The sequence below is a fragment of the Callorhinchus milii genome, unplaced genomic scaffold, assembly GCF_018977255.1.
Source record: "Callorhinchus milii isolate IMCB2004 unplaced genomic scaffold, IMCB_Cmil_1.0 Scaffold15, whole genome shotgun sequence".
Lineage (NCBI taxonomy): Eukaryota > Metazoa > Chordata > Chondrichthyes > Chimaeriformes > Callorhinchidae > Callorhinchus > Callorhinchus milii.
The window spans coordinates 2,306,458-2,331,478 of record NW_024704756.1 but is presented as its reverse complement, the minus strand read 5'-3'; the positions used below and the strand labels follow the sequence as shown (position 1 = coordinate 2,331,478).

The window sequence follows — 25,021 nt, the reverse complement described above, 5'->3', positions numbered from 1 at the left end:
ATATCAGTTGGGACCATACATTTATTATGAATTGTGTAAAGTATGAGTTAAGTCAGACCTTTATTGAATATAAACGCTTGAACTGGACTTGGTTCTTACTTACTACTCAGTAAATAGAGGAGTGTGGAGTGAGGAAACTTGTCTAATGTTTCGCCCTGCCCAGGATTCAAACTCGGGTCCTGTTGCCTGCGAGGCGAGTTCTCTACAGAATCATAAATAATCATTACAGCACAGAAGGAGGCCATTCAGCCCATCCTGCCTGTGCCGGCTCTTTGGAATAACAATCCAACTAGTCCCGCTCCCACCCCTCTTTCCCTATAGCCTTGCAAAGTTTTCCTTTTCAAGTACAGGGTGACCAAAAAGTCATGATATCTACCCTATTATTTAAAAAAAACAAATAATCATAATTTTCTCTAACGATGTCACAACTTTTTGGTCACCTGGTGTAAGCGAAGCATCTCTCCTAAACAAATGGATCACGTGATACAAATGGATCACATCCCCTGTTTACAAACTCTCTCCCAGTTCGGGTCTCCAGCTCCCAGCCTTCCCTGCGCGCTGGCCAGTTGTACCTTAGTGGACTCGATGTGCTCCTGCAGAGAGTCTATGAAGAGATCTCCCACGGGCTCCCAAGATTCCCGCACGGCCTCTGCCTGGCTCAGGGCCAGCCCGATCTCCTCCATGCCTCCCTGGAGCTCCAGCAGCTTGTCCAGGGTCCTCTCGATGTGCCGGTGACGGTCGATGCACCGGGCGCCCAGCCTCTCCCACATCTCGCTCGACACGTTGGCCTGCTTCCAGATGAAACGGCTCATGTTCTGGATTCTGTGCTTCGGCGACAAGTCTGGAACCACGATTCGCCAGAATCTGAGCCATAGGGACCGTACATCCCAACTCCACAACAGTCACAAACCATCAGAACAATCCTTACATTTCAACTCGCACCTTTCAAGTGGGGAGGACATAGAATTATGCAGCCCAGAAGGAGGCCATTCGGCCCATCGTGTCTGTGCTGGCTCTTTGAAAAGAGCTATCCAATTCAATCCCACACCCCCGCTTTCTCCCCATAACTACTGCAAACTTGTCCTCCCCAAATAATTGTCTACTTCTCAGTTAAACGTTGTTATCGAATCGGCTTCCATCACCCTTTCAGGCAATGCATTCCAGATCCGAACAACTCGCTGTGTAAAAACATTTCTCCTCACCTCCCCTCTGTTTCTTTTAACAACTATTTTAAATCGGTGACCTCGGGTTACCGACTCACCCGCCAATGGAAATAGTTCCTCCTTGTTCACCCTATCAAATCCTCTCATAATTTTGAAAACTTCTATTAAGTTTCTCTCAACCTTCTCTGCTCCAACGAGAATAATCCTCGCTTCTCTCGCCTCTCCTGATAACTGAAGTTATCTCAAAGTGCTTCACGGGATATAATATAAAGTGTAGTGACTGTGCATTTTGTGGGTGAAATGCAGCAGCTACAGCAGTATCCCACAAACAATCGTGGATCGAGTGACCAAATTTTCTTTTGAGAGATTATTACCCTCGGAAAGCCAATCACTAGCAACCGGACTCTTATTTATTGCTAGGTAAACGGAGTAACAAAACTTGGGAATTGAACCCGACTCCTCTCACTAGCGAAGCGAGTGCTCTAACCACTGCGTTACGGGACTCCACAAATTCAACCTAGCCTTAGCCTGTACGATTATCTAAACTGTGCATACCGTACTTTATCATTAAACAAAAGTAGTTTTGTTACAGCAGCCAGCGATGGGGAGACAGACGCTGGTGAGGAACGGGATGAGAACTGACCCTTGTTTTGTGCTGGCTCCTCTGCCCCCTCCAAGGGATGCTGAGATAAGAAGGCCTGGGCGGAGTCCAGCGTAGCCAGGATGAAGGGACCTTTAGCCTTCACCTCTTCCATGAAAGCCTGCAGGTAATTACAGAGAAGTGACATGGAGCAGCAGAAGTCAAGCCATTCAGTTACCAGGGAAGAAACTCCAGGTACCAGTGTGAGACAGTACAGCATCTCATCAGTCAGCAGAACAAGAGGACACAGGGGGTAATTTCAGGACAGACACCAGGAAGTATTTCTTTACTAACGACTGGAACTGGATTCGCAGGAAGAGTGGTTAAGGCCAGGGCACTGGGACTCATTAAAAACAGCTTGATGCTGTGCTGGGGGGACCGTGGGATGGGTGTTCAGGACGGATGAGGTCAAGAAGGCCTTCATTATCTACCAGGGTGTACAACCTTTTGGCTGCTGAGGGCCAGATGCCCTACTTAAGAAATGTCTGTGGGCTGCATTAGCAATATTTTTGTGTTTCCTTCCGGAAACCTGTCATTAACGGGTTATTGGGGTGGAGGCAGATGAAACCAGCCTGGGGGCTGCCGTCTGTTCCCACCCCAATAACCAACAGTATCTCCACAGCCAGGCTGTCAGTGTGCCAGGCGGTCCTGGTTCCCAGCCTTCCTGAGGTTTCGGCCTGGCCTGGCTCTTCCTCACACACCACTCTGCTTTGGCCCAATTTTACTCGCGGCAGCCAGAATCCCCATGGACCGCAGAAGTGACGCACTTACCCCCATTACCATCACGAGGCCTCATTCATTACACCATGTTGCATATTATGGTCCTTGCATTTGATATAGTGCCTTATAATGTCATTGAGACGTCTCAAAGCTTTTCACAGGATTTAGTGTAAAGTGTAGTGACTGTATTTTTGAGGATGAAACATCGCAGCCAATTACTACCCTCAATCAGAGGTGTATGGAGTAAAGGAAACTTGCCTAAGCTTGTACCCCACCCGGGAATCGAAACCCTTGTCCTTTCGCTTGCGAGGCGAGCACGCTATAGGAACCCACTGTCCAGTAACGTGCGCCCACGTGAGAACATCTCCCACCCCATCTCCCATCCGCTCCTACTCAAATGCCAAGCTCTTACAGGTGAAGGTGGTGCCCTTTCGAAAGAGTTCCCGCCTCTGCTCGGAGCTTTGAGCGTACGGTTCCCGTGCCTGATCCCGAAGTTTGGACCAAACCATTCTCTCGGACTCGCAGAGGGACTTACGGTGTGGAACTGGCTGTGCTGCTCCACCGAGTCAATGTCCCCGCTGAACGGCAGCTGCTTAGACAGTTCCTCATCTTTCTGGGTCAGCCAGTCAATGGTCTCCTGCAGGGACAACTGCAGCTTACCACTGTGGTCAGAGAGGGCTTCCAGCCGAACCCTGAGCACGGCATTCAGGGGAGAGGGAGGGAGGGGGAGAAAAGAGAGAAAGAGAGAGAGGACATAGATTTAAGAATTTTTATCTTATTAAATGGGAACCAGTCGGTTTAAGATAATTGGCAAATGAACCACAGGCAAGATGAGGAGAAATTGTTTTACGCAGCGAGTTGTTATGGTCTGGAACGCACTGCCTGTTGCCTTTCCGAATTCTCGTTTATCTTCCTTTGATATAAAGATACAACGTTTATTTTACTGATGAGGGCAGAGTCCTGCGGAGTTGCTTTCCCTTCCAGTTGCTCTTGGCCTCTGCTCTCGGTTTCAAGTTCTCAGCTGTTGGATCATGGAGGCGAAGCTGATCCATGTTGAAGTTACAGCACGTGACAGACTCGGTGGGATGTTTACAGTGCAGCACAATTTACACTTATACAGCTACGTTTACATCGGGAAGGATGTCTCAAGGAGCTTGACACTGCTGCGAGGGTGCTTGATTTAGAGCCGTAGGGTGTGGGGAGGGGATCGATGATCAAAAGCGCAACAAGAGAGGTTAGCCTGTCAGCCCGGTTCAGTCGGTAGCTCTCGCGCCTCTGAGCGTCAGGAGATCGTGGGTTCAACAACCACGTTGGGATTTGGAATCACAAAGTCCATACTGACACTCCATGCATTGTCGGAGGTGCCGTCTTTCGGAGATGTTAAACCAGGGACCCTTCTGCCCGTCCAGGTGGACGTTGAAGATCGCATGATACTCTTTGAAGAGGAAGTAGTTTCTCCTGGTGTCACGGCCAATAATTCCCCCAATGGGGCAGCCAATTTACACACAATGCCCCACACAAACAGCCATGGAGTGACTGACGTGGGGGGTGGGGATCGTGGCCAGGACACTGGGAGAGAGAAACTCCCTTTTCTTTTCGAATAGGGCCGTGGGATCTTTAAGGTCCACCTGACCAGGCAGATGGGACGTTGGTTTAACGTCTCATCCACAGGACGGCACCTCTAATAATGCAACACCCCCTCAACGCTGGAATGTCAGCTGAGTTGAAAGTTCTGACGTGGGGCTTGACTCAGAGACGAGAGTGCTACCAATTGAGCCAGGCGGAGGACACGTGATAATTAGCACAGCAAATCTGTTATGAAATATCGCATGTTTTCACCTGATATTGTGAGATTTCTTCTTGATCTCACTCCAGCACAGGTTCATCTCACTGCGGGACCTACGTCAGGTCAGACGTTAATTCGTGGCTGCTCCTCGCTTGCCTTTCACATGGGTTCCTGACATCCCAAGTTGTCAGCCATACCTGCAAATCACCCAGGAAAGACTGGTACTGATCAGGAGCTATGCAATGTACGTAGAATCATAGAGAATCGTAGCATCATAGAATCTTACAGCACAGAAGGAGGCCATTCGGCCCATCGTGCCTGTGCTGGCTCTTTGAAAGAGCTACCAACTTGTCCCACTCTTAACTCATAACCCTGCAACTTTTTTCTTTTTGAGGATCTATCCAATTCCCTTTTGAAAGCTATTATCGAATCTGTTTCCATCAGTCTTTCAGGCAGTTCATTCCAGACCGTAACAACTCTATGTGAGGTCAGTGTTCAATTTGACCGTAACAGTACATATCCATCATCAGCCAAGTCTACCGCCCACACAAAGAAAACATTTTACAAATTATAATAATGATGATCCTTGTACAGCACCTTTCAGGTTGAGTGGACGAACCAAAGTGCTTCACAGAATTTGATATAACACTTTATCACGTCTTTGAGACATCTCAAAGCGCTTCCCAGAATATATTGTAAAGTGGATTTACTGTGTATTTTGTAGGCGAAACACGGCAGACAATTGCGCACAGCAGTGTCCCACAAACAGTCATGGATTGAATGACCCCTGGAAAGCGATCCACCAATTGACTGACTCGTGGATTCCTACTTCCTCTAGGTAACCAGAGGTGTGTGGAGGAAGGAAACTTACCTAAGGTTTCGCTCTGCACGGGAAAAGAACTTGGGTCTTCTGCTTGCGAGGTGAGCTTGCTAACCGCTATGCTAAGGGGCTCCTTAGTAAAGTGAAACGACTGTGTATTTGTGGGAAAACAAGAAAAATACAAACCTACAGTTATCTGATTCTGTCACAAGCTTCACTGGCTTCCAGCTCCTGTGAGATCAGAAAACATTCCCTCTTTTGGAGAGCTGTTAAAATACACAGCCCGAGAACACCCTCCAGGCAGAATCATAAGGGAGTCAAGGGGTGTGGAGAAAATAATAATATCCTTGAATTTGATATAGCGCCTTATCATGACTTTGAGACGTCTCAAAGGGCTTCACAGAATATACTGTAAAGTGAATTGACTGTATTTTGTTCATGCAAAAAGGCAGGGAAATGGGATTTATGGATCGGATGTGATCTTAATAAAATGGAGAACAGGCTCAATGAGCTGAAGAGCCTCATCCTGTTCCTATCATCCCAGAAGATGCCTCTGTTGACCAATTTTTCCAGGGGTAATAATCCCTTAAAAATAATCATTTGGTCTCTCAATCCACAACTGTTTGCAGGACACTACTGTGCACAATTGGTAGCCGCGTTTCGCCCGCAAAGTATACAGTCAATTCACTTTACGGTATACTCTGTGAAGCGCTTTGAGTCGCTGTAGATGTTGTCATTTGGATGAAACATTAAACCAAGGTCCCATCTGCCTGTTCAGGTGGATGTTAAAGATCCCACGTACAATTTAAAAAAAGAAGGGAGTTTCTCTCTCCCGGTGATCTGGCCAACAATTCCCCCAAATAAAATTTGTCATACACTTCATGGCTGTTTATGGGATGTTGCTATATGCAAACTGACTGCTGCATTCACCTATAAAACACCCAGTTTGCACACTTTATGGTAAATTCTATGAAGTATGTTCTGACGTGAAAGGTGCTCTATCAAATACAAGCATTCTTTATTATTATGTGTACACTGTTCCTTAGTCTCCCACTTAATTTATTCAGTCCTTTCAAGTATCATTAATCTCTTGTGCCTGAGCTCATCAGAATATCTGTTTTCAACGACTAACCCAATTTTCAACCGTGAAACTTTAGATGTAGAACTTAATCAAAGAGTCTGTAAAAATCCAATTCAATTGTATTCATTCAACAGTCCACCAATTTATTTACCGCCTGGAAGAAATCCTGGAGATTTATGAAGCTTGTAAACACAACGCAGCCTGTCCTGCACAAGCTATATTGTTTTTATGTGACAATTGATAGCATGTTATGAAGAGCTCCTCAGCACTTTCTCCACCAATAGCACCTTTTCAAATGACTTCACTGCCTGCCCTCCAATACAGCTCCTGTATTTATAGGGCTCCTGGCACAGGGTTAACTGTTTCTCCAGCATTTCTTCAGGATTATGGAGTCCTACAGCACAGTAGTTAGAGGACCCGGGTTCAAATCCCGGTCAGGGCAAAATCTTAAGCAAGTTTCCTTCGTAAAATTTGTCATTCTCTTCTGTTTGCGGGACTTTGCTGTGTGCAACTGGCTGCTGAGTTTCGCCCATAAAATACACAGTGCCATAGGATCTTTAACATCCACCCAAAGGTAGACAGGAGCACGGTTTAACGTCTCATCTGAAGGACGGTACCTCCAACATTGCAGCACACCCCCAGCGCTGGACTGTGAGTTCAAAGTCCTGATGTGGGGCTTGAACCCACTTTTTGACTGAGAGGCAATAGTGCTACCAACTACCAGGCTGATACCTGTTTAGCTTAATAGTTAAGAATTATCTTTATTTGCAAGCGGGTTTCATTTTATGTACTGGACAAAACCAGCTTACAAATTCAAATGTTTCCACATACTGTGAGATCTTAAACTTAAAGAAAAATTGACCTTAGGTGTAAGACTGGATAAAATTTTAGGTCTCATGGCCTGTGATGATAATAATAATAATAATCCTTGCATTTGATATAGCGCCTTATCACGTCGTTGAGATGTCTCAAAGCGCTTCACAGTATACTGTAAAGTGAATTGCCTGAGTATTTTGTGGGTGATGGGAAGGTTATGTATTGTACTCTTATATACAGTCTCTGCTCTCCACCAAATCCTGTTCCTCCTTTAAGTTCTGTCTGCCTAGTAAATCAGATGGATGCGGAATCCATTCTCTCGCTCCTCCCACTGTCCTGGTTTATATTCCCTCCACATCAAAATTTACTCCAAAAATTCAAAGTAATTGCTCATGGGACATGGTTGCCACAAATTATTCATTCCCATCGCTCACTTCTCATTAATCTCATTGTCTGAGGCGTTCGAGAGGTTTCTTTTCCCTAAAAGCTTTTGTATAAATGTGAGTCCTTCTTGTTACCTCCATCAACCACAATCACGTCACCGTATACAGACGCTGGTACAAGAACACAGAGTACAAACAAGAATCAAATAGATAGATGCCTCTGTGCCTCTGTCAGGGACTCACAATCCAGGTCAACACTAATATAGTGCTGGGAGGTGCTTTCCTTTGCATTAAACCAAAGTCCTGTCTCCCTGTTTAGTTGGACGTTAAAGATCCCGTGGCACTATTTGAAAAGGGAAAGGAGTTTCTCTGTCCTGGTGGCCTGGCCAACAATCCCCCAAATAAAACTGGTCGTTCACTTCATGGCTGTTTGTGAGACATTGCTTTGTGTAAATTGGCTGCCATGTTCATCTGCAAAATCCGGTTACTGCACTATGCAGTTAATGGTATGAAGTGCTTTGTGACGTCTTCTTGATGTGAAAGACGTTATATCGAATGCAAGGATTTTAATTATTATTACAATAACAACAACTTGCATTTATACAGTACCCTTCACGCAGGATAGCGTCTCCCTAGTGGTGGGGTTAGATGCTGAGCAGGGGAGAAAAGTGGGGCGGGGGGATGGTGAGCATAGGCACGATCGAAGAGGGATGTCTTAAAGATATGGTCACATCATGAAATAAATCCTCGTTATTATTAAATCCTTACATTTGATAAAGCAGCTTTTCACGTCTTTGGGATGTCTCAAATCGCTTCCCAGAGTATAGTGTAAAGTGGATTACAGTATACTCCCAACGTAAAAGGCGCTATATAAATATAATTTGTTGTTGTTAGATTGACTGTGTATTTTGAAGGCAAAACTCGGCTGTCGTGGATTGAGTGACCAATTTTTACCCCCAGAAAACGATTCGCCAATCGACTTAACAACTTACTGCGAGGCAAACAGAGGTGTGTGGAGTAGGAAACTTGCCTAAGGTTTTGCCCCTGGCTGGGAATCAAACCCGGGACCTCTCGCTTGCGAGGTGGGTGCTCTAACCACTGAGCTACAGGACTCCACAACATTTGTCCCTCCATGGGAATGTAAGCTCTGATCTGACACTCGGCTATTTCGACATTAACTTTATTAATGATGTTCCTGCAAACATATTTGCACAGTTAATCACATCACTGATGCATTATCTTGCAAGAAGTAATTAAGTTTGGTCAATCATTAAAGCGTATGGCTGACTAAGGAAACTTGCCTAAGGTTTTACCCCACCCGGGAATTAAACCCGGGTCCTCTCGCTTGTGAGGTGAGTGCTCGACCCACTACCCTTCTCTGACCAAGGACTCCACATGTTAACAAAAACAAGAGAACAAGAGAGCGAGAGAAGGTGATTTGCATCTTCACTATCGCTGTCACCAACAATGTCACCCTCTCAGCTTCCCCGGAGAACGCAGATACAGTTAAAGTTAATAGTCCTCAAAATTAATCAAAGCCATAGTTGATCATTCTCTCCCTCTAGCCTCTCTCCTCCCTCACTGCGTTACCCACCCCCCCACCCTCTTCCATCGGAGCGGGGGTGGGGAGGGGAGGACCTTAGCCCTCTGAACCCAGAGGTCACCCCATGAGCGGGGCACCGAGACCCATCGATGGGTTTGTGACATTCTCCAGGGTGATGAACGTGAAACTCACTGGTCTGAAGGATGAAAGAAGGACATTCAGGGCTCTGCAATAGAGGAATGTGAGCGAACAAGACATCAGTGTCCAGCTCGGTCCTGCCTCTGCTGGGCTTATGTGCAGGACTCCCTCAGATTTTCCTTTCGATACATTCCAGGCATAGCTCCCTCTCTCACGTTCTCTCTCTCTATCTATCTCTCTCTCTCACATTCCCTCTCGCTCTCTCTCTCTCACTTACTTACTTACTTTCTCTCGCATGCTTTCATACTCTCTCTTTCTCTCACGTTCTAGCTCTGCTTCTCTCTCTCTCTCTCTCTCGCATGCTCTCTTTTAAATTCTCTCTCTCCTTCTCGCGCTCTCCTTCTCTTGCTCTTTCTTATGATCTTTTGCATTCTCTCCCTCGTGCTCTCTCCCTCCGTCTACTGCATTCTTCTCACTCTCTCTTGTGCTCTCTCTCGTGCTTTTTCTCGCCATCCCTCTCCTGTTCTCTTTCTCGTTCCTTCTGATTCTCCCTCTCTCTATTTCTCTCTCTCTCTCTCTCTCTCTTTCTCCCTCACTCCCTCTCAGGTCTCCTCATTGTCTGTTAACTCAGTGCAATTGTGTTTCCCCACATTGTAACGTGGATTTAGCTACCTCTGCTTCTGAACCTTATCTTCTGTTAGCGTTTCCCCCTCTGACCATCGCAGCTGGCCCCAAACTCGCAACCACACACGCTCCCTCTTGCCTCTGAGTCTGAAGGTTGTGGGTTCAAGCCCCACATCGGGACTTGGAATCACACAGTATCAGCTGACGCTCCAATGCAGTGCTGAGGGGGTGTTGTATTGTCGGAGGTGCCGTCCTTTGGATGAGACTTTAAACCGAGGTCCCGCCTGCTCAGGAGGGAGCTAAAGATCCCATGGCGCTACTGGAAAAGAGTAGGGAGTTTCTCTCTCCCAGTGTCTGGCTGACAAATCGCCCAAATAACATCGCTCATTCACCTTATGAGACGTTGCTGTGCGCAAATTGGCTGACATATTCGCTTACAAAATACAGTCACTACGCTTTATAGTAAATCCAGTGAAGAGCTTGGGACATTCTCCCAAAGAACCAATAGCAAATGCAAGGATTATTAGTATTATTATCATTATTACTATTGTTATCCAGAGCGACAACCGTCAAGTGTTACAGTGCTGCCCATCTACAGGATCGTGAGTTAGGTGATCACTAAGTCTGATGCCATACAATGGCGGGGTGGGGGTTGGGGGAAGATCTGCAGTGCTTCACACAATCTCGTTTCTATTTTGCATCATGGAATCTAAACTGTAGTAACTGTCGCTTTTGTTTCAATGACGTATTGATGAGTTCAATAATAATAATAAATAATAATCCGTGATAAGAGCACCTTATCACGAGGTTGAGACGTCTCAAAGCGCTTCACAGAATACATATTGCACAGTGGATTGACTGGGTATTTTTTTGCCCGAATCGCGACAGCCCAAGTGCGCACAGTCTTGTCCCACAAATAGTTGGGGAGTGAGGGACCAATTCTTTTTTCGGTGAGGCGGGGGAGGGATTATTACCCCCAGAAAGCGATCTGCGAATCGACCAACAACTGGGTTCCTAGGTAAACAGAGGCGTGTAGATTAAAGAAACTTGCCTAAGATTTCGCTTTGCCTGGGAATCGAACCTGGGTCCTCTCGTTTGCACGGCGCTAACCGCTACACTATTGGACTCCACCGAATTTACAGTAGGAAAGGCCTTACCTGTGGAGAGCGCTGCTCGGGGCTGAGCTGTTTGCCTTCCACACGTTTCTCCGGCGCAGTTCTGAGAAGCATCAGCTCACAGTCCAGCCTGGTCAATTAAAGGCAAGTCAGCCTGAGGCGATCGCCGGCTGCTGATTGAGAGTGTACGGAGGCATGGGCTCGCTTGTTTACTGTGGATTTCGACAGGAATCCCCAGAGGGCAAACCAAACCTCCTGTGAATTCAATAATCCATTGTCCGGTGCATTCCACATCACACCAACCTTCCCTGATACTCTGGGCAATAAACATGTGTTCTTCTCGCTCGCAAATCAATGCACAGCCTTTGTCAGGAACATTCTGGCTCCTGGACACTCGTTTCCACTGAGAACCCCCTCCTTTTGGTTTACGACGCTTGATATTTTTCCCATTCATTCCATTCCACCTCCAGACATTCTCCGAAGGTCTCATTCACTCAGGGAAGGTGCTGCGCTACTCTCCTGCGATGTGGATGTTCCATTTAACGCCAAATTTCCCCAAACTGCACTTTTAACTCTTGTACTCTATCCTACACTGTTCGAAAAGAGAAGAGAAAAGCCACCTCTCTCCCGGTGTCCTGGCTGACAATCCACCACTTTGTTGTCGTTCATTTCAAGGCTGTTTTTTTTAATCCTTGCATTTGATATAACTCATTTGATATATCACGTTGTTGAAACGTCTCCAACTCTTCACAGAATATATTGTAACACGGCAGCAAGTTGTGCACAGCAAATGGTCATGGATTGAGGGATTATTACGACCAGAATGGGATCCACCAATCGACTAACAATCATTCTACTTTATTTTATTTTATTTTACTGCTCGGTAAATAGAGGCGTGTGGAGTAAGGAAACTTGCCTCAGGTTTCGCTCTGCCTGGGAATCGAACTTGGGTCCTCTCGCTTGCGAGGCAAGTGCTCTAACCAATGCACTACGCTACAGGACTGCACGCTACTAAATTGCCTGCCTCACTTATCTACAAAATACAGTCACTACACTTTAACAGTAAACTCTGTGAACCTGATGTGAAAGGCACTGTGTCAAATGCAGGGATTATTATTGTTATTTGAGGGAGATCTTAGAAAGCAAGCGTACAACCACGGAGTGAATATTAGGCGTTTGAAGGCACATCTCCATCATAATGATATTTATATTTGATATCGCGCCTTTCACAACTCAAAGTACTTCACAGGATTTACTGTAAGTGTTGTGACTGTAATTTTCAGGTAAACGTGGCATCCAATTTGTGCAACATCCATAAACAGGAAATGAAGTGAGTGATTCATTTTATTTGAGATTGTCGGCCAGGACATCAGGATAAATTCCTGTCTCCTTTTGAATCATGCTGTGAGATCATTAACGTTCCACCTCAACAAGCTCACAGAACCGTGGCTTAATGTCTCATCTGAAGGACGGCATCTCCAACAACCCAGCACTGCACTGGAGTGTCACCTTAGATTATATGATTCCAAGTCCCAACGAGGAGCTTGAACCCACAACCTTCTGACTCAGAGGCGAGAGTCCGACCAACTGAGCCAGTCTGACCCCACCTACATTTCTATTACTCCTTGAGACAATTCATAAAGTTGCCTTAGTCGCTCTATTCTTACTTAGAGGAGACCATTATTTTACTCCTGACGTCCTTGGGACGTCCTCCTGGAGTGAAAGGCGCTGTACAAATTTAATTTGTTGTTGTTGTTCACTCCTCTGCTGACAGCAACATTAACAACAACATCAACAACTTACATTTACACAGTGGCCTTCACGCAGGGCAGCATATCGGAGCGCTTAACAGTGGCGGGGCCTGAGCTGGAAGTGACCATAAGCACAGTCGAAGAGGGAGGAGTGGCGTGATGGGGGTTTAGACAGCACGGTGTGAGCGAGCTCAGCGTGTGTACAGAAATGCCGCTAACAACGTTGTTGTTGACGTTCATCCTCTCGCCCACGTATTGAACAGTTTTTTGAAGTTAACACAAAGTTCAATGGAGAAAGACATGACTCGTTCATGAAAGGGTTTTAGAGAGAGAGAGAGAGAGAGAGGGTGGGGGGGTGGAGGGAGTGGGGGGCAGAGAATCATAGAATCACTCTGACAGGAAATCTAGAGAAAGAGAGAGAGACCAGAGGACCACCTGCTTGTTCCAATTAGACCTGCGGTTAAACCTCACTGAATGATAGTGGGCAAAGCAAACTGGTCAGATTGCTGATGGTTCATGGTTTGTAAACTGCAGTGAAACGTGGAGTCCTATAGCCTAGTGGTTAGAGACCTGAGTTCAATTCCAGGCAGGGCCAAACCTTGGGCAAGTTTCCTTACTCCACACACAGCCTAATAATAATCCCTCCTAAACAAAACAATAATAAATTAGTCATTTTTAATCCAAGACTGTTTGTGGGACATTGCTGTGTGCAATTGGTTGCCGCGTTTCGCCCACAAATATACAGTCAATTCACTTTACAGTATATTCTGTGAAGCGCTTTGAAGATGTGTAAAGTGCTATATCAAATGCAAGGATTATTATTCCAGTGCCTTGGGACGTCCTCCCGACGTGAAAGGTGCTATAGAAATGTAATCTTGTTGTTGTTGTTGTTGAAACAGCAAACTGCGGTAAACCACACCATCATTCCTACAGACCTGTAGCTATCCAAGGCCTGAAATTCAGCCTAGTCTTATTCTGTAAAATTATTTTGTCTCCAAGTTTAAGATCTCATGGAGTCCAGTAGCGGAGTGGTTAGAATGCTCGGCTCACAGTGAGAGGACCCAGACTCAATTCTCAGGTGGGGCGAAACCTTAGTCAAGTTTCCTAACCTCACTCACCTCTGTTTTCCCAGCAGTAAGAAGGAACCCGGTTGTTAGTCAATTGGCAACAGTAATCCCTCCAAATAAAAAATGTGGTCACTCAATCCATGACTGTTTGCTGTGTGCAACTTGGCTGCTGTGTTTCACCCACAAAAATTACAGTCAATCCACTTTATAAATATATTCTTTGAACCTTTTTGAGACGTCTCAACAACGTGATAAGGTGCTATATCAAATGCAAGGATTATTATTACTATTATGGAATACCAAGACTCCAGAGGGGGAGGTGGGCAGAGGAAAAAGGAGTCAGGATCCAAGCTTCAAAAATAAAGGTGGAACATGTGAGAAGGTAAGAGGATAGATAATAAGCTCAAGAAATCTTAGTTGAAGCTTAACTAGATTCTTTTTTGCAGAAACACATCAGATACCCATCAAAATGCTAAAAAATATCCAAACCAGACAGAGAGTTATGTATGTATTCCACCTACACATGGAAATATAATAATCCTACATTTGATATAGCGCCTTTCACACATGGATAACGTCTCAGAACAATTCACAGGATTTACTGTAAAACGGAGTGATTCTTTTAGGCAGAACGTGGCAACCAATCTACACACAGTGATAAAGCGAATGAGTAATTGTATCTGGGGGATTGTTGCCCAGGACCCGAGGACAAAATTTCTTGTGTCCGAAATGAAATGCACATTTCCCTTCCTGGAGGGACACATCTTGCTTATCTAATTCCAGAGAGTCATAGGCGTAAGTTGGCAAAGCCAAGGTTTGGAGACCCCAGAGTGTGTGTTAGACCAGTCACTGGGGGTAGGGAATCCTCCCACTCAGCTCTTGCGAACACTGAAGGCAAAGCCCTAATGGGTAGGCTGGACAAGAAGCGGGAAAGCTTCCCGGACAGTGCTATCAATGAATGGCAAGGCAATACTCCAGCAGAACCACCAATCTGTGGGCCCAAACCTTGGCTCTTGCCAATCTGTGCCTAATACTTTCCAGAATTAGATAAGTAGGATGTGTCCCTCCAGGGAGAGAGAGAGCGTTCCATTCTAACAATCTATCATGGGATTTCCATGTGTTGGTGAGATGCATGGAAATCTCAGCTTGGTTTGGGTACTCTTAAGCATGGCAATGGGTTTGTTTTCAGCATGTGTCAGACACCCGGCTGATCCCCTTCAAAAAAGTGTGTGCTAGTGTTTAACCAACTAAGACCGCTTAATAGCTTGCCACTGAGAGCAATGTTTGACAAGCTTTGTACTACTTGTCCAGCTGGGACCACCCTATCTGTTGGGGCATGGCTACAGTGTTAACAGGAGCTGAAGAATCTCTGATCCTAGTGGTTTGTTTCCCCTAGTCCTGCTGATGAGCCAGGTCAGCTCCAAGACACCATCAAAACAGACAAGGAAGTTTTTGGTAAATAATTTCCCCAAATTAGTTGTTGATTCACTTTATGGCTATTGTGGGACTGGGCCTGTGCTCAAATAGCGCTGCACTTTACTACATATACACAGTCACTACACCTGACAGTGATTACCCGTGAAGCCATTTGAGTTGTTTCTTTATAATTCTAACTCCAGTTATTAGTTAGAATATCCATGTTGGTTTGTGAGATTTTGCCGTGTGAAAAATTGGTGCTCGCCTACAAAATACAGTCACTCCACTTTACAGTGAATTCGGTGAAGCATTTTGAGAAGTTCTATGTGAAAGATGCTGCATCAAATGTGAGGATCATTATCATTATCTCCCTTTAAGCCTGTGTTTAAAGCGATCCCATTGCACGAGCTACACTGCCTGAGGGATGCGTCAGAGACATCCAGAGAAGATTCAACACTAGCTCCCAGTGGGACCCTGTGTGACCTTCTTTGCCCTGGAGAAGAAGGGCCTGAAAACCTGAAGTAATGCTGACAAAATATATAAATGTTCCTCATTATCCTTAGCACCAAATTTATTTTCAATGTGTTTCCCCTTCGACAATCATCGAGAAAGAGAGAGAGAGAAAGAGGGGGGATGAGTCCTCCCAGATGTTGCTCACAGCAGGCCTGTCACTGAAGCTATAACAAGTCATTAGCACAAGAGACTACACAAGCCCCGAGGACAAGACTGAACCACAACTGCAGGCCAGCTGCTGAGGCTATTACTGCGCTAATTAGACAGGATTCAGATAGAATTCATGCTATAAATCATCTTCAATCCCAAAGAGAGTTAGCCTTTCCTCAATGGGGGAGTCACTGTGTTCACACCTAACGTGTTCACCGCTTGAGAATTGCTTTGCATTATTCGTAGACAGGGGGCTACATTCCTCGGTATATATAATAACAGCAATAATCGCTTTCACATTAGGAGGATGTTGCCTGAATGCTTCACAAGAGTTCCTGTGAAGCGTAGCAACTGTTTATTTGGAGTCCTGTAGCTCACCTCACAAGCGAGGGACCTGGGTTCAATTCCCAACAGGGCAAGGCTTTGGGCAAATTTCCTTACTCCAATCGCCTGATAATAATCCCTCAAGAAAAAAAGAGAAAAAAAATAATAATAAATTGGTCACTTCAATCCACAACTGTTTGTGGGACGCTGCTGTGCGCAATTGGCTGCCAAGTTTCGACCACAAAATACACAGTCAATTCACGTTATATATGCTGTGAAGCGTTTTGAGACGTCTAGAAGACGTGAAAAGTGCTATATCAAATGCAAGGATTATTATTATTATTCTTTATAAGTGAACGTGGCAGCCAATTTGTGTGCAGCAATGTCCCACAAACAGCCATGGAGTGAGTGACTGATTTTATCTGGGGGATTGTTGGCCAGGACACCAGCAGAAAGAAACTCCCTTCGCTTTTCAAATGGTGCCATGGGGTCTTTAATAATAATAATAATAATCCTTGCATTTGATATAGCGCTTTTCACGTCGGGAGGACGTTCCAAAGCGCTTCACAGAACACACTGTAAAGTGAATTGACTGTATATTTGTGGGCGAACGCGGCAGCCAATTGCGCACAGCAATGTCCCACAAACAGTCGTAGATTGAAAATGACCAATTTATTATTGTTTTGGTTTTGGAGGATTATTATTAGGCTCTGTGTGGAGTACGGAAACTTGCCCAAGGTTTCGCCCTCTGCCGGGAATTGAACTCAGGTCTCTCGCTTGCAAAGCGAGTGCTCTAACCACTGAGCTCCAGGACTACAGGACAAACAATCAATAGCTGTTTCCACAATAATAAAATTGGTCATTCAATTCATGGCTGTTTCTGGGATGTTGCTACTTGCAAATTGGCTGCCGTGTTTGTCTACAAAATACGCAATCAATACAATTTACAATAAATCCTGTGAAGTGCTGTGAGGCATTACCTCAGACACGAAAGGTGAGGAATCATTTTCTGATAAATAAAATAATAAAACATTAATATTATAAGAATGCTTGCAATTATATAGCGCCTTTCACAATGCTTTTACTTATGATAAAAAATCAGGAGGACATCTCAAATCTTCACTGTAAAGTCTAGTGACTGAGTACTTTTCGTGGTGTAGATGATTCACTGTCCAAGCTGTGCACGGGTATAATTTGAGTTAATGAGAATCAGTTTTGATGTGAATGTTTGACTCCTTGAAGCTCGCTACTTGCCTCTGCAGAAAATGAGCCTTCAGCTAACTGGTGTTTCTTCTCTCAGACGCACTGGATGGCTATAAATTATTCTGCTGAAATAATAATGAAACCAAACTAAATGCATTCAGCAGCCCAGTTTTGTCAACTCCAATTTGCACCAACATAAGAAGTATTTAAAGTCCCAAATCCCTCCCCACAAACTGCCATGATGTGAACAGACAAGTCTGGGGGGATGGACTGGTCTATGAGGAGTAATTAGATAAACTGGGCAAGTTCACACTGGAGAAGAGAAGGTTGAGGGGTGATATGATTGCATTTTTTAAGATTTTAAAGGGAATAGATAATGTAGACCATGATCAGCTGTTTTATCTTGTACTGAACAGTAGAACCAGAGGACACGGCCTACGATTGAAAGTGGGTAAATTCAGGACAAATCTGCAGAAACATTACTTCAGTGAGCGAGTCATAAATATATGGAACAGGTTCCTGAGGGAGAAAGAGGAAGCAGAAAGTATTGATTCTTTCAAAAACAAATTAGAGAGATTTCTGTTAAGAAATAATATCTCGGGATGGTGGAAGGTGAACTGGATGGACCTGAGTCTTCTTTTGTCTAGCAAATTCTTATGTTCTTATGATTGTTGGCTCAAACACCAAAGAAACATGTTTTTTTATAGCACAGAAAAAAGCCATTTGGTCCATAGTGTCTGTGCTGACTTTTTAAAGAGCAATCCTTTCAGTCCCATTTACCTCCCCTTTCACCCATACCCCTGCAGTTGACTTTTTTTTAGATATTTACCTACTTACTAGAAGAAACTCCCTTCTCTTTCCGAATAGCGCTATGGGATCTTTAACATCCACATGAACAGGCAGATGGGACCTCGGTTTAATGTCTCATCTGAAGGACGGCACCTCCAAAAGTGCAGTACACCCCCAGCACTACATTGGAGCATCAGCTTAGACAATGTGATTCCAAGCTTCAACCACAAGCTTCCGTCTCAGAGGCGAGAGAGCTACCACTAGGCCAGGCTGACACAGTATTACACACTGTTACACTGTATGATTGACTATCTGTGAAATGGACAAGCTTAAAGGCTATTGTTCAACATTGAAATGGTGTACACAGAGGTAGGAGTTTAGAAAATACGGAACTAAGTCAAAGCCTGGTTCAATAATGGTTTGCTCATGAGGTCTATCGTTCCAAGTGTGAAACACCTTGTTACATTTTCACTATAAGTGATTTTTCAAGTCGTCACAGAAAGCTGCGTAGTTTCTACTCTGAGCTCGTTGACACTGGGCACAGAGTCAGAGCGTGTTCTGTCATTGATGCACTCTCACCTCAATAAGCATAACCATTTAATAAAAATAATAATATTCCATACATTTGATATAGCGTCTCATCATGTCGTTGAGATATCTCAAAGTCCTTCAGAGAATATACTGTAAAGTGGATTTTGTGGGCGACACACGGCAGCCAATTGCGTACAGCAGTGTCCTACAAACAGTCGGGGATTGAATTTACCACTCATTAAATCTGTCCAGCCCAAGCTGTCTCTCTGGGGCTCTGTAGAGGGGGATGAAGGAGCGAAGGAGGGAATCACAAAGCTCGTTGAGAGTCAGAGCCTTGTGATGTGTGACATTTCGGCAGATGTTGCAGTTGTGTGCGTGTGTGTGAGAAGTGTGTGGGCTGACCACCAACGGGGTGTTGCTGACATTCACTGAATGTCTGAGCACACAATGTACCAACACTGAACCTCTGACCAACACACGCCAGTTCTGTTCTCCGCTGAACTCCCTCCAACACATTGAGAGTCAACAAACAACCAGCAGCCCGATCCTGCTCCAACCTGACCTACAACACACCATTATTCTATTCTATCTAAGTGGAGTCCCATAGTAGAGTGGTTAGCACGCTCGAGAGAGGACCTGGGTTCGATTTGGGACAAAACCTTAGGCAAGTTTCCTTACTCTACATGCCTCTGTTGACCTAGCAGTAAGTAGGAACCCGGTTGTTAGTCAATTGGCGAACCGCTTTTCAGGGTAATAATCTGTTTAAAAAAGAACAATTTGGTCACTCAATCCACAACTGTTTGTGGGACGCTGCTGTGCGCAATTGGCTGCTGCATTTCACTCACAAAAAATACAGTCAATTCGCATTCTGTGAAGCGCTCAGACACGTCTCGAAGACATGATAAGGCGCTACATTAAACGCAAGGAATTGTTGTTATTCTATCTATGTGGAGTCCTATAGCAGCCACAGCCTCTGTTTATTCACAAAGGCTATTAGGAATTGGAAAGGTCTACTAAACACTGTAGTTGAAGCAAAATCTATAATTGCTTTCAATAGGGGAGAGAGTTCCAGATTTCCACTACCTTTTGTGTGAAAAAGTGCTTCGTGATTTCACTCCTAAATGGCCGAGCTCTAATTTTAAGATGATGTCCCCTTTGTTCTGGATTCCTCCAGCAGAGGAAATGGGTTTCTCTGTATCTACCCTATTGAATCCCTTTAGCATTTTAAACACCTCAATTCGATCACCCCCCAACCTTCTAAACTCAAAGGGACGGTACCTCCAACAGTGCAACCCCCACCAGCACTGCACTGGAGTGTCAGCTTAGAGACACTCAGTAGAGCTTCTAACTCAGAGGTGACTGAGCCAGATTAACATACTGTCAAACAGCCTCCCACCCAAATGCTGTGACTATTAATTCCTTTGAATACAAAAAACAGAAGCTGAAACAGTTACTTAGCAATAACTGGAGCAGAAAAGGTTGATAGGGGACCTGAAAGAGATGTTTAAAATAACGAGAGGTTTTGCTAAGGTAAACAGGGAGAAACTGAACTAAGTTTCTAATGGTTTGTGAGTCGGTAATTGGAGGGAATAGATTGAAGATCATTAAAAAGGGAAGGTTAAAAAATGTTTATTCACAGAGGCTATTAGGAATTTGAAAGGTCTACTGAGCACTATGGTTGACGAAAAAACTATAATAGCTTTTAAAAGGGAAAAAAGACAATTATTTCAATGGGAAAAGTATAAGAAGGGGGGTTGTGGGGTGTGAGATTATGAGAATAATCGGACAGTTCATTCAGAGAGTGAGTACAGGCCAGACGGACCAACCTTCTTCTAAGCTGATACGTTCTACGATTCAAAACACTTGCCGCCTGTATGCTCACCCACACCCACAGTAAACTCCACCACCCCCATCACCCCAGTGCTCACCAGGGTCCACTGGCTCCCTATCACACACACTAACTCCATACCCCCATCACCCCAGTCCTCGCCAGGCTCCACTGGCTCCTTATCACAGAACTGATTGATTTCAAGGTCCTCACACTTGTCTACAAATCACTCCACTCCCTCCTTGCCTCTCTGAAATGCTTATCTCCCCCACTCCTCTACCCACAGCCTGCGTGCTTCTGAGTGTCGGTCACCCACCCCCCACTCTGTAGGATGTAGACAGAGGACATAGAGAAACGTGGGTACTATTGAGCAGATTAGAGTCTATGGAAGGAGCTTCCCTGATAGACCAAATGGTCTTTTTCTTGTTTAGTGGGTTGAACACACTCAATGATGATAATAATACTACTAATAATAATAATCCTTGCATTTCATATAGCTCCTTATCATGCCGTCGTTACGCCTCAAAGCGCTTCACAGAATATACTGTAAAGTAAATTGACTGTGTATTTTGTGGGCGAAACGCAGCAGCCAATTGCGCACAGCAGCGTCCCACAAACAGTCGTGGACTGAGTGACCAAATTATTATTACTATTGCTGGTATTGGTTGCCCAATGGTGCCTCAGCCATCTCCAGCCCCTGCCCAGTCTCCTTCAGATGCCTTTGATTCATTGCATACAACCTGTCCCTGTCTCTCAGCATCAAAACCTGGCAAATGGAAGTAACCGGAAACAAAAGCCTAACTGGAGAAGATGGCGCCCTTTGTATGAACAACTAAAAGTCCCCTTGACTGGCTGTAGCCCTCAGCAATGATTCTTTTCATCTTGTGAGTAATGCTTTGATCTCAAATTGGCTGCCAGAACTGATGCACCTGATGTAAGTGTTTCAGAATCAGTTGTTAAACTGAGGTCCCGGCTATCCTAAAGATAACAACAACTTGGATTTATATAGCACCATTCACACAGAGTGGTGTCCCGGAGCGCTTGACAGTGGGGGAGTCTGACAATGAGCTCGGGGAGAGGGAGGTGTAAGCACGATCAAAAAGGGCTTTGAAAGTGAGGACCAGGATCTTGAACTGTATCCTCTGTGTGATGGGAAGCCAGTGGAGTCGGGCGAGGATGGGGGTGATAGGGTCATGGAGCCTGGTGCGGGAGAGGACACGGGCTGCAGAGTTCCGGATGATCTGCAGCCTGTGGAGGGAGGAGTTGGGAAGGCCGACAAGTAAGAAGTTTGCATAGTCGAGCCTGGATGTTATGAATGAGTGAAGGGAGTTTCTCCCGGTGTCTGGACCATTGATCCCACAGGATAATTGGTTGTTCACTTCAAGACTGTTTGTGGGTCTTTGTAAACATCTGCCCCACTTGCAGTATTTAATATTTATATACTTGACATTAATTAGCAGTGAAGTACTTTGTGATGTTTCAGTTTGATGAGGCTTGATAAAAATGCTAATTTTCTTTTCATTCTCATATCTGAAATTACTTAAATTTTCCTTTTTTTGTGGTGTACTTGCTCTACTTCCTCAGGCAATCCACATCTCGTGTGCCATGTGTGAGCCTAGAGGTCCTTCAACTATATCGCAGTGAACCCCCCATGCCCGATTACCCACACGCTTCAGAAGAAGGACTCCCTTGCCTTGAAATAGAGGGCGGTTGGTTAAGAACATCCAACGTACTAATCGCAAGATACACTGTGAAGTGTAGCGGCTGTGTATTTTATGGGCAAAACACGGCAGCAATGTTGCACAAACAGCTACGGAGTGAGTGACCAATTGTATTTGGAAGATTGCTGGCCAGGAGACAGAAACTCTTTTCTCTTTTTGAATAGTGCCGCAGGATCTTTGATGTCCACCTGAGCAAGCAGACAGGACCTCGGTTTAACACCTCATCCAAGCAGGACACCTCTGATAATGCAGCACACCCCCAGCACTGCATTGAAGTGTTACCTTAGACAATGTGATTCCAAATCCCAACGTGGGTTTGAACCCACAACCAAATTGCTGGGTCTTGTGCTCACAATGCACCCCAGTGCAACTTACAGTCCTGTCTAGTAGGATAGCTCCTGGGAGTGCTTCACAAGGACAGGGGCTGGTCGTTGAGCAAAGGAGAGGGGCGATGCAGAGGTGACCAACAACAACAACAACAACTTGCACTTATATAGCGCCCTCCATGCAGGGTAGTGTCCCAGAGTGCTCGACAGTGGCGGAGCCTGACTCCAAGCCGAGGGGGAGGGGGTAGGTGGCCATTAAGCACAGTTGAAGAGAAACGTTTTCAAGCAGGACTTGAAAGGGGGAGAAGGGGGGCAAGGTAGAGGGATTGAGGGAGAGTGTTCCAGAGTTTTGGAGTGTAGTGGATGAAAGTGCCACCTCCAATAGTGGGGCGGAGGGTGCGAGGGATGAGCAGGAGGCGGTGCCAGTCAAGTGGAGGCGCCGGGTGGTGGATTGGGGAGTAAGGAGGTCGGGGAGGAGGGAGGTGCCAGAGAGTGAATAGATTTGAACACGAGAGTGAGGATCTTGAAGTCGATCAGTTCGGTGATGGGGAGCCAGTGGAGCCTGGGCCAGAACTGGTGAGATGTGGGTATGGAGTTTGGTCCGGGTCAGTATGCGGGCGGCAGAGTCTGAATGAGCTGATCTTGTGAATAGTGGAGCTGGGGAGACCGAGGAGTGCGTTTGAGTAATCCAGGTGGGAGGTGACAAACACATGCACGAGGGTTTCAGCTGCATTTGGGATAAGGTACGGTCAGAGGTGGGTAACATGGCGGAGGTGGAAGAAGGTGGTCCTGGTCAGGGACAGGATGTGGGTGAGGAAGAACAGCTGGGGGTCAAACCGGATGCCTAGATTGCGCACTGGTTCGGTAAGTCTGAGGGAGAACCCAGGGAGGTTGAGGAATTTAGATCCACAGGAATGAAGATGTTGATGGGAGCCAAGGAGTAAGGTTTCCATTTTGTCCACATTCAGCTTCAGGAAGTTTGCACTCATACAGGCCTTGATATCTGCCAGACACGCTGACAGAACATCGGGGAACCTGGAGTTAGATTTGGAGGAGGCAAAGTAGATTTGTGTGTCATCTACATACATGTGGAAATTTACTCCGTGTCTGCGGATGACATCACCCAGAGGGAGCATATAGATAAGGAAAAGAAGAGGCCAAGGACAGAGCCCTGGGGTACCCCACAGGTGACCGGATTGGGGCGGGAGGAGAAACCATTTGACGAGATGAAATGGAGACAGTCGGTTAAATAGGACTCGAACCATGCGAGTGCAGTCCCACTAAGGTGAATGAGGGAGGGGAGGCGGTGGAGGAGGATGGCGTGGTCGACGATGTTGAACATGGCAGCGAGATCGAGGAGGAAGAGGGAGCCCTGGTCACAGATAGAGGGGATGTCGTTTGTGACTTTGACAAGCGCAGTCTCTGTGCTGTGGGCAGAGCAAAAAAACAGACTGCAGAGGCTTGACGTGGGAGTGGAGGGAGAGGTGTGACCGAAGATGACATACAACAATGCGTTCCAGGACTTTAGCAAGGAACGGTAGTTTGGAAATGGGATGGTAGTGTGAGAGATTAGAGGGATCGAGGGTTGTTTTTTTGAGGCGGGGTGTGATACCAGCAGTTTTCAGGGGGAGTGGAACACAGCCTGAGGAGAGAGACTGGTTGACAGTGTCGGCCAGCAGGGGGGAGAGGAGGGGTTCGAGGCATTAAATTAAGGCGAACTTAATGCGGGTGATTGTGGTTGTGAGGCAGAAGGGAAAAATAGGGGCAAAGGAGTGTAAGGAGGGGTAAATGGCAGGAGCCATGGGCGAGGGAGAAGGTGGTGTGGATGGTCTGGGTGGGGTGGAAGGGGACATGACTGGGGAGGACGATGCAGCTAAGTTGATGTATTACATTTTTGAGGCAAAGAAGTCTAGGATCTCTTTGGACTTGGCATTTGACAGGAGGATAGAGGGGGCTTGAGGGGGTGCACAGAGGAGGTGATGGACTTTGGATTGCTGTTTGCCTCCAGGACGACTTTGGAGTAAAAGTCAGTTTTGGCCTGTGAAAGCCAGAGACGGTAGGTGCGGAGATGCTCGAGCCACAGCTGGCGGTGAATCGTAAACACTTGGCCACAGGCGAGTTGCAAAAGGTGAGATTTGTAGTGGGATTTAGCGACAGAAAGAGACGGAGTGACAGAGGGAGGGATTTCTCAAAGTTATAGGGGAAGGAGTATCTCCTGACAGACAGGTAAGAGCTACGGACTGAGGCAAAACAGCCCTGGATCAGAGCAAGGGCTCGCTCTCCCCACAAGGCCAGCGTTAGCTCCCTAACCTTCCTGACCAGTTTACTCCCCACTCCAATACCTGTTGTCTCCGCTCAATTGGCTCTGGCCTCTTGCTTGTCCCTAATGCATTCCTTTCCACCATTGGCGACGGCCTTTCAGCCACTACTCCCCGAAATTTTGGAACGCTGTACTTGAATCCCTCCACCTTGCCCCCTAATTCCCCACTTTTAGGTCGGCCTGAAGACCTCCCTCATCGACCGTGCTTACGGTCAGCTCCCCCTGGCTCAGGATCAGCCTCTGCCACTGCCAA

The 25,021-nt window shown here is 45.9% G+C and overlaps 1 protein-coding gene across 1 annotated transcript in view; it reads right to left on the bottom strand.

Moving 5' to 3' along the window:
- The window catches only part of drp2 (dystrophin related protein 2), a 108,948-nt gene that overhangs the window by 24,413 nt on the left and 59,514 nt on the right, over positions 1 to 25,021 (bottom strand). Inside the window, exons 2-5 of the mRNA XM_042340788.1 lie at positions 4,363 to 4,506; positions 3,059 to 3,215; positions 1,807 to 1,924; positions 573 to 841 (exon numbers count right to left, since the gene is read on the bottom strand). Of these exons, the coding sequence (XP_042196722.1) occupies positions 573 to 841; positions 1,807 to 1,924; positions 3,059 to 3,215; positions 4,363 to 4,409 (591 nt within the window). The 5' untranslated portion in view covers positions 4,410 to 4,506. The remainder of the gene's footprint in view (positions 1 to 572; positions 842 to 1,806; positions 1,925 to 3,058; positions 3,216 to 4,362; positions 4,507 to 25,021) is intronic.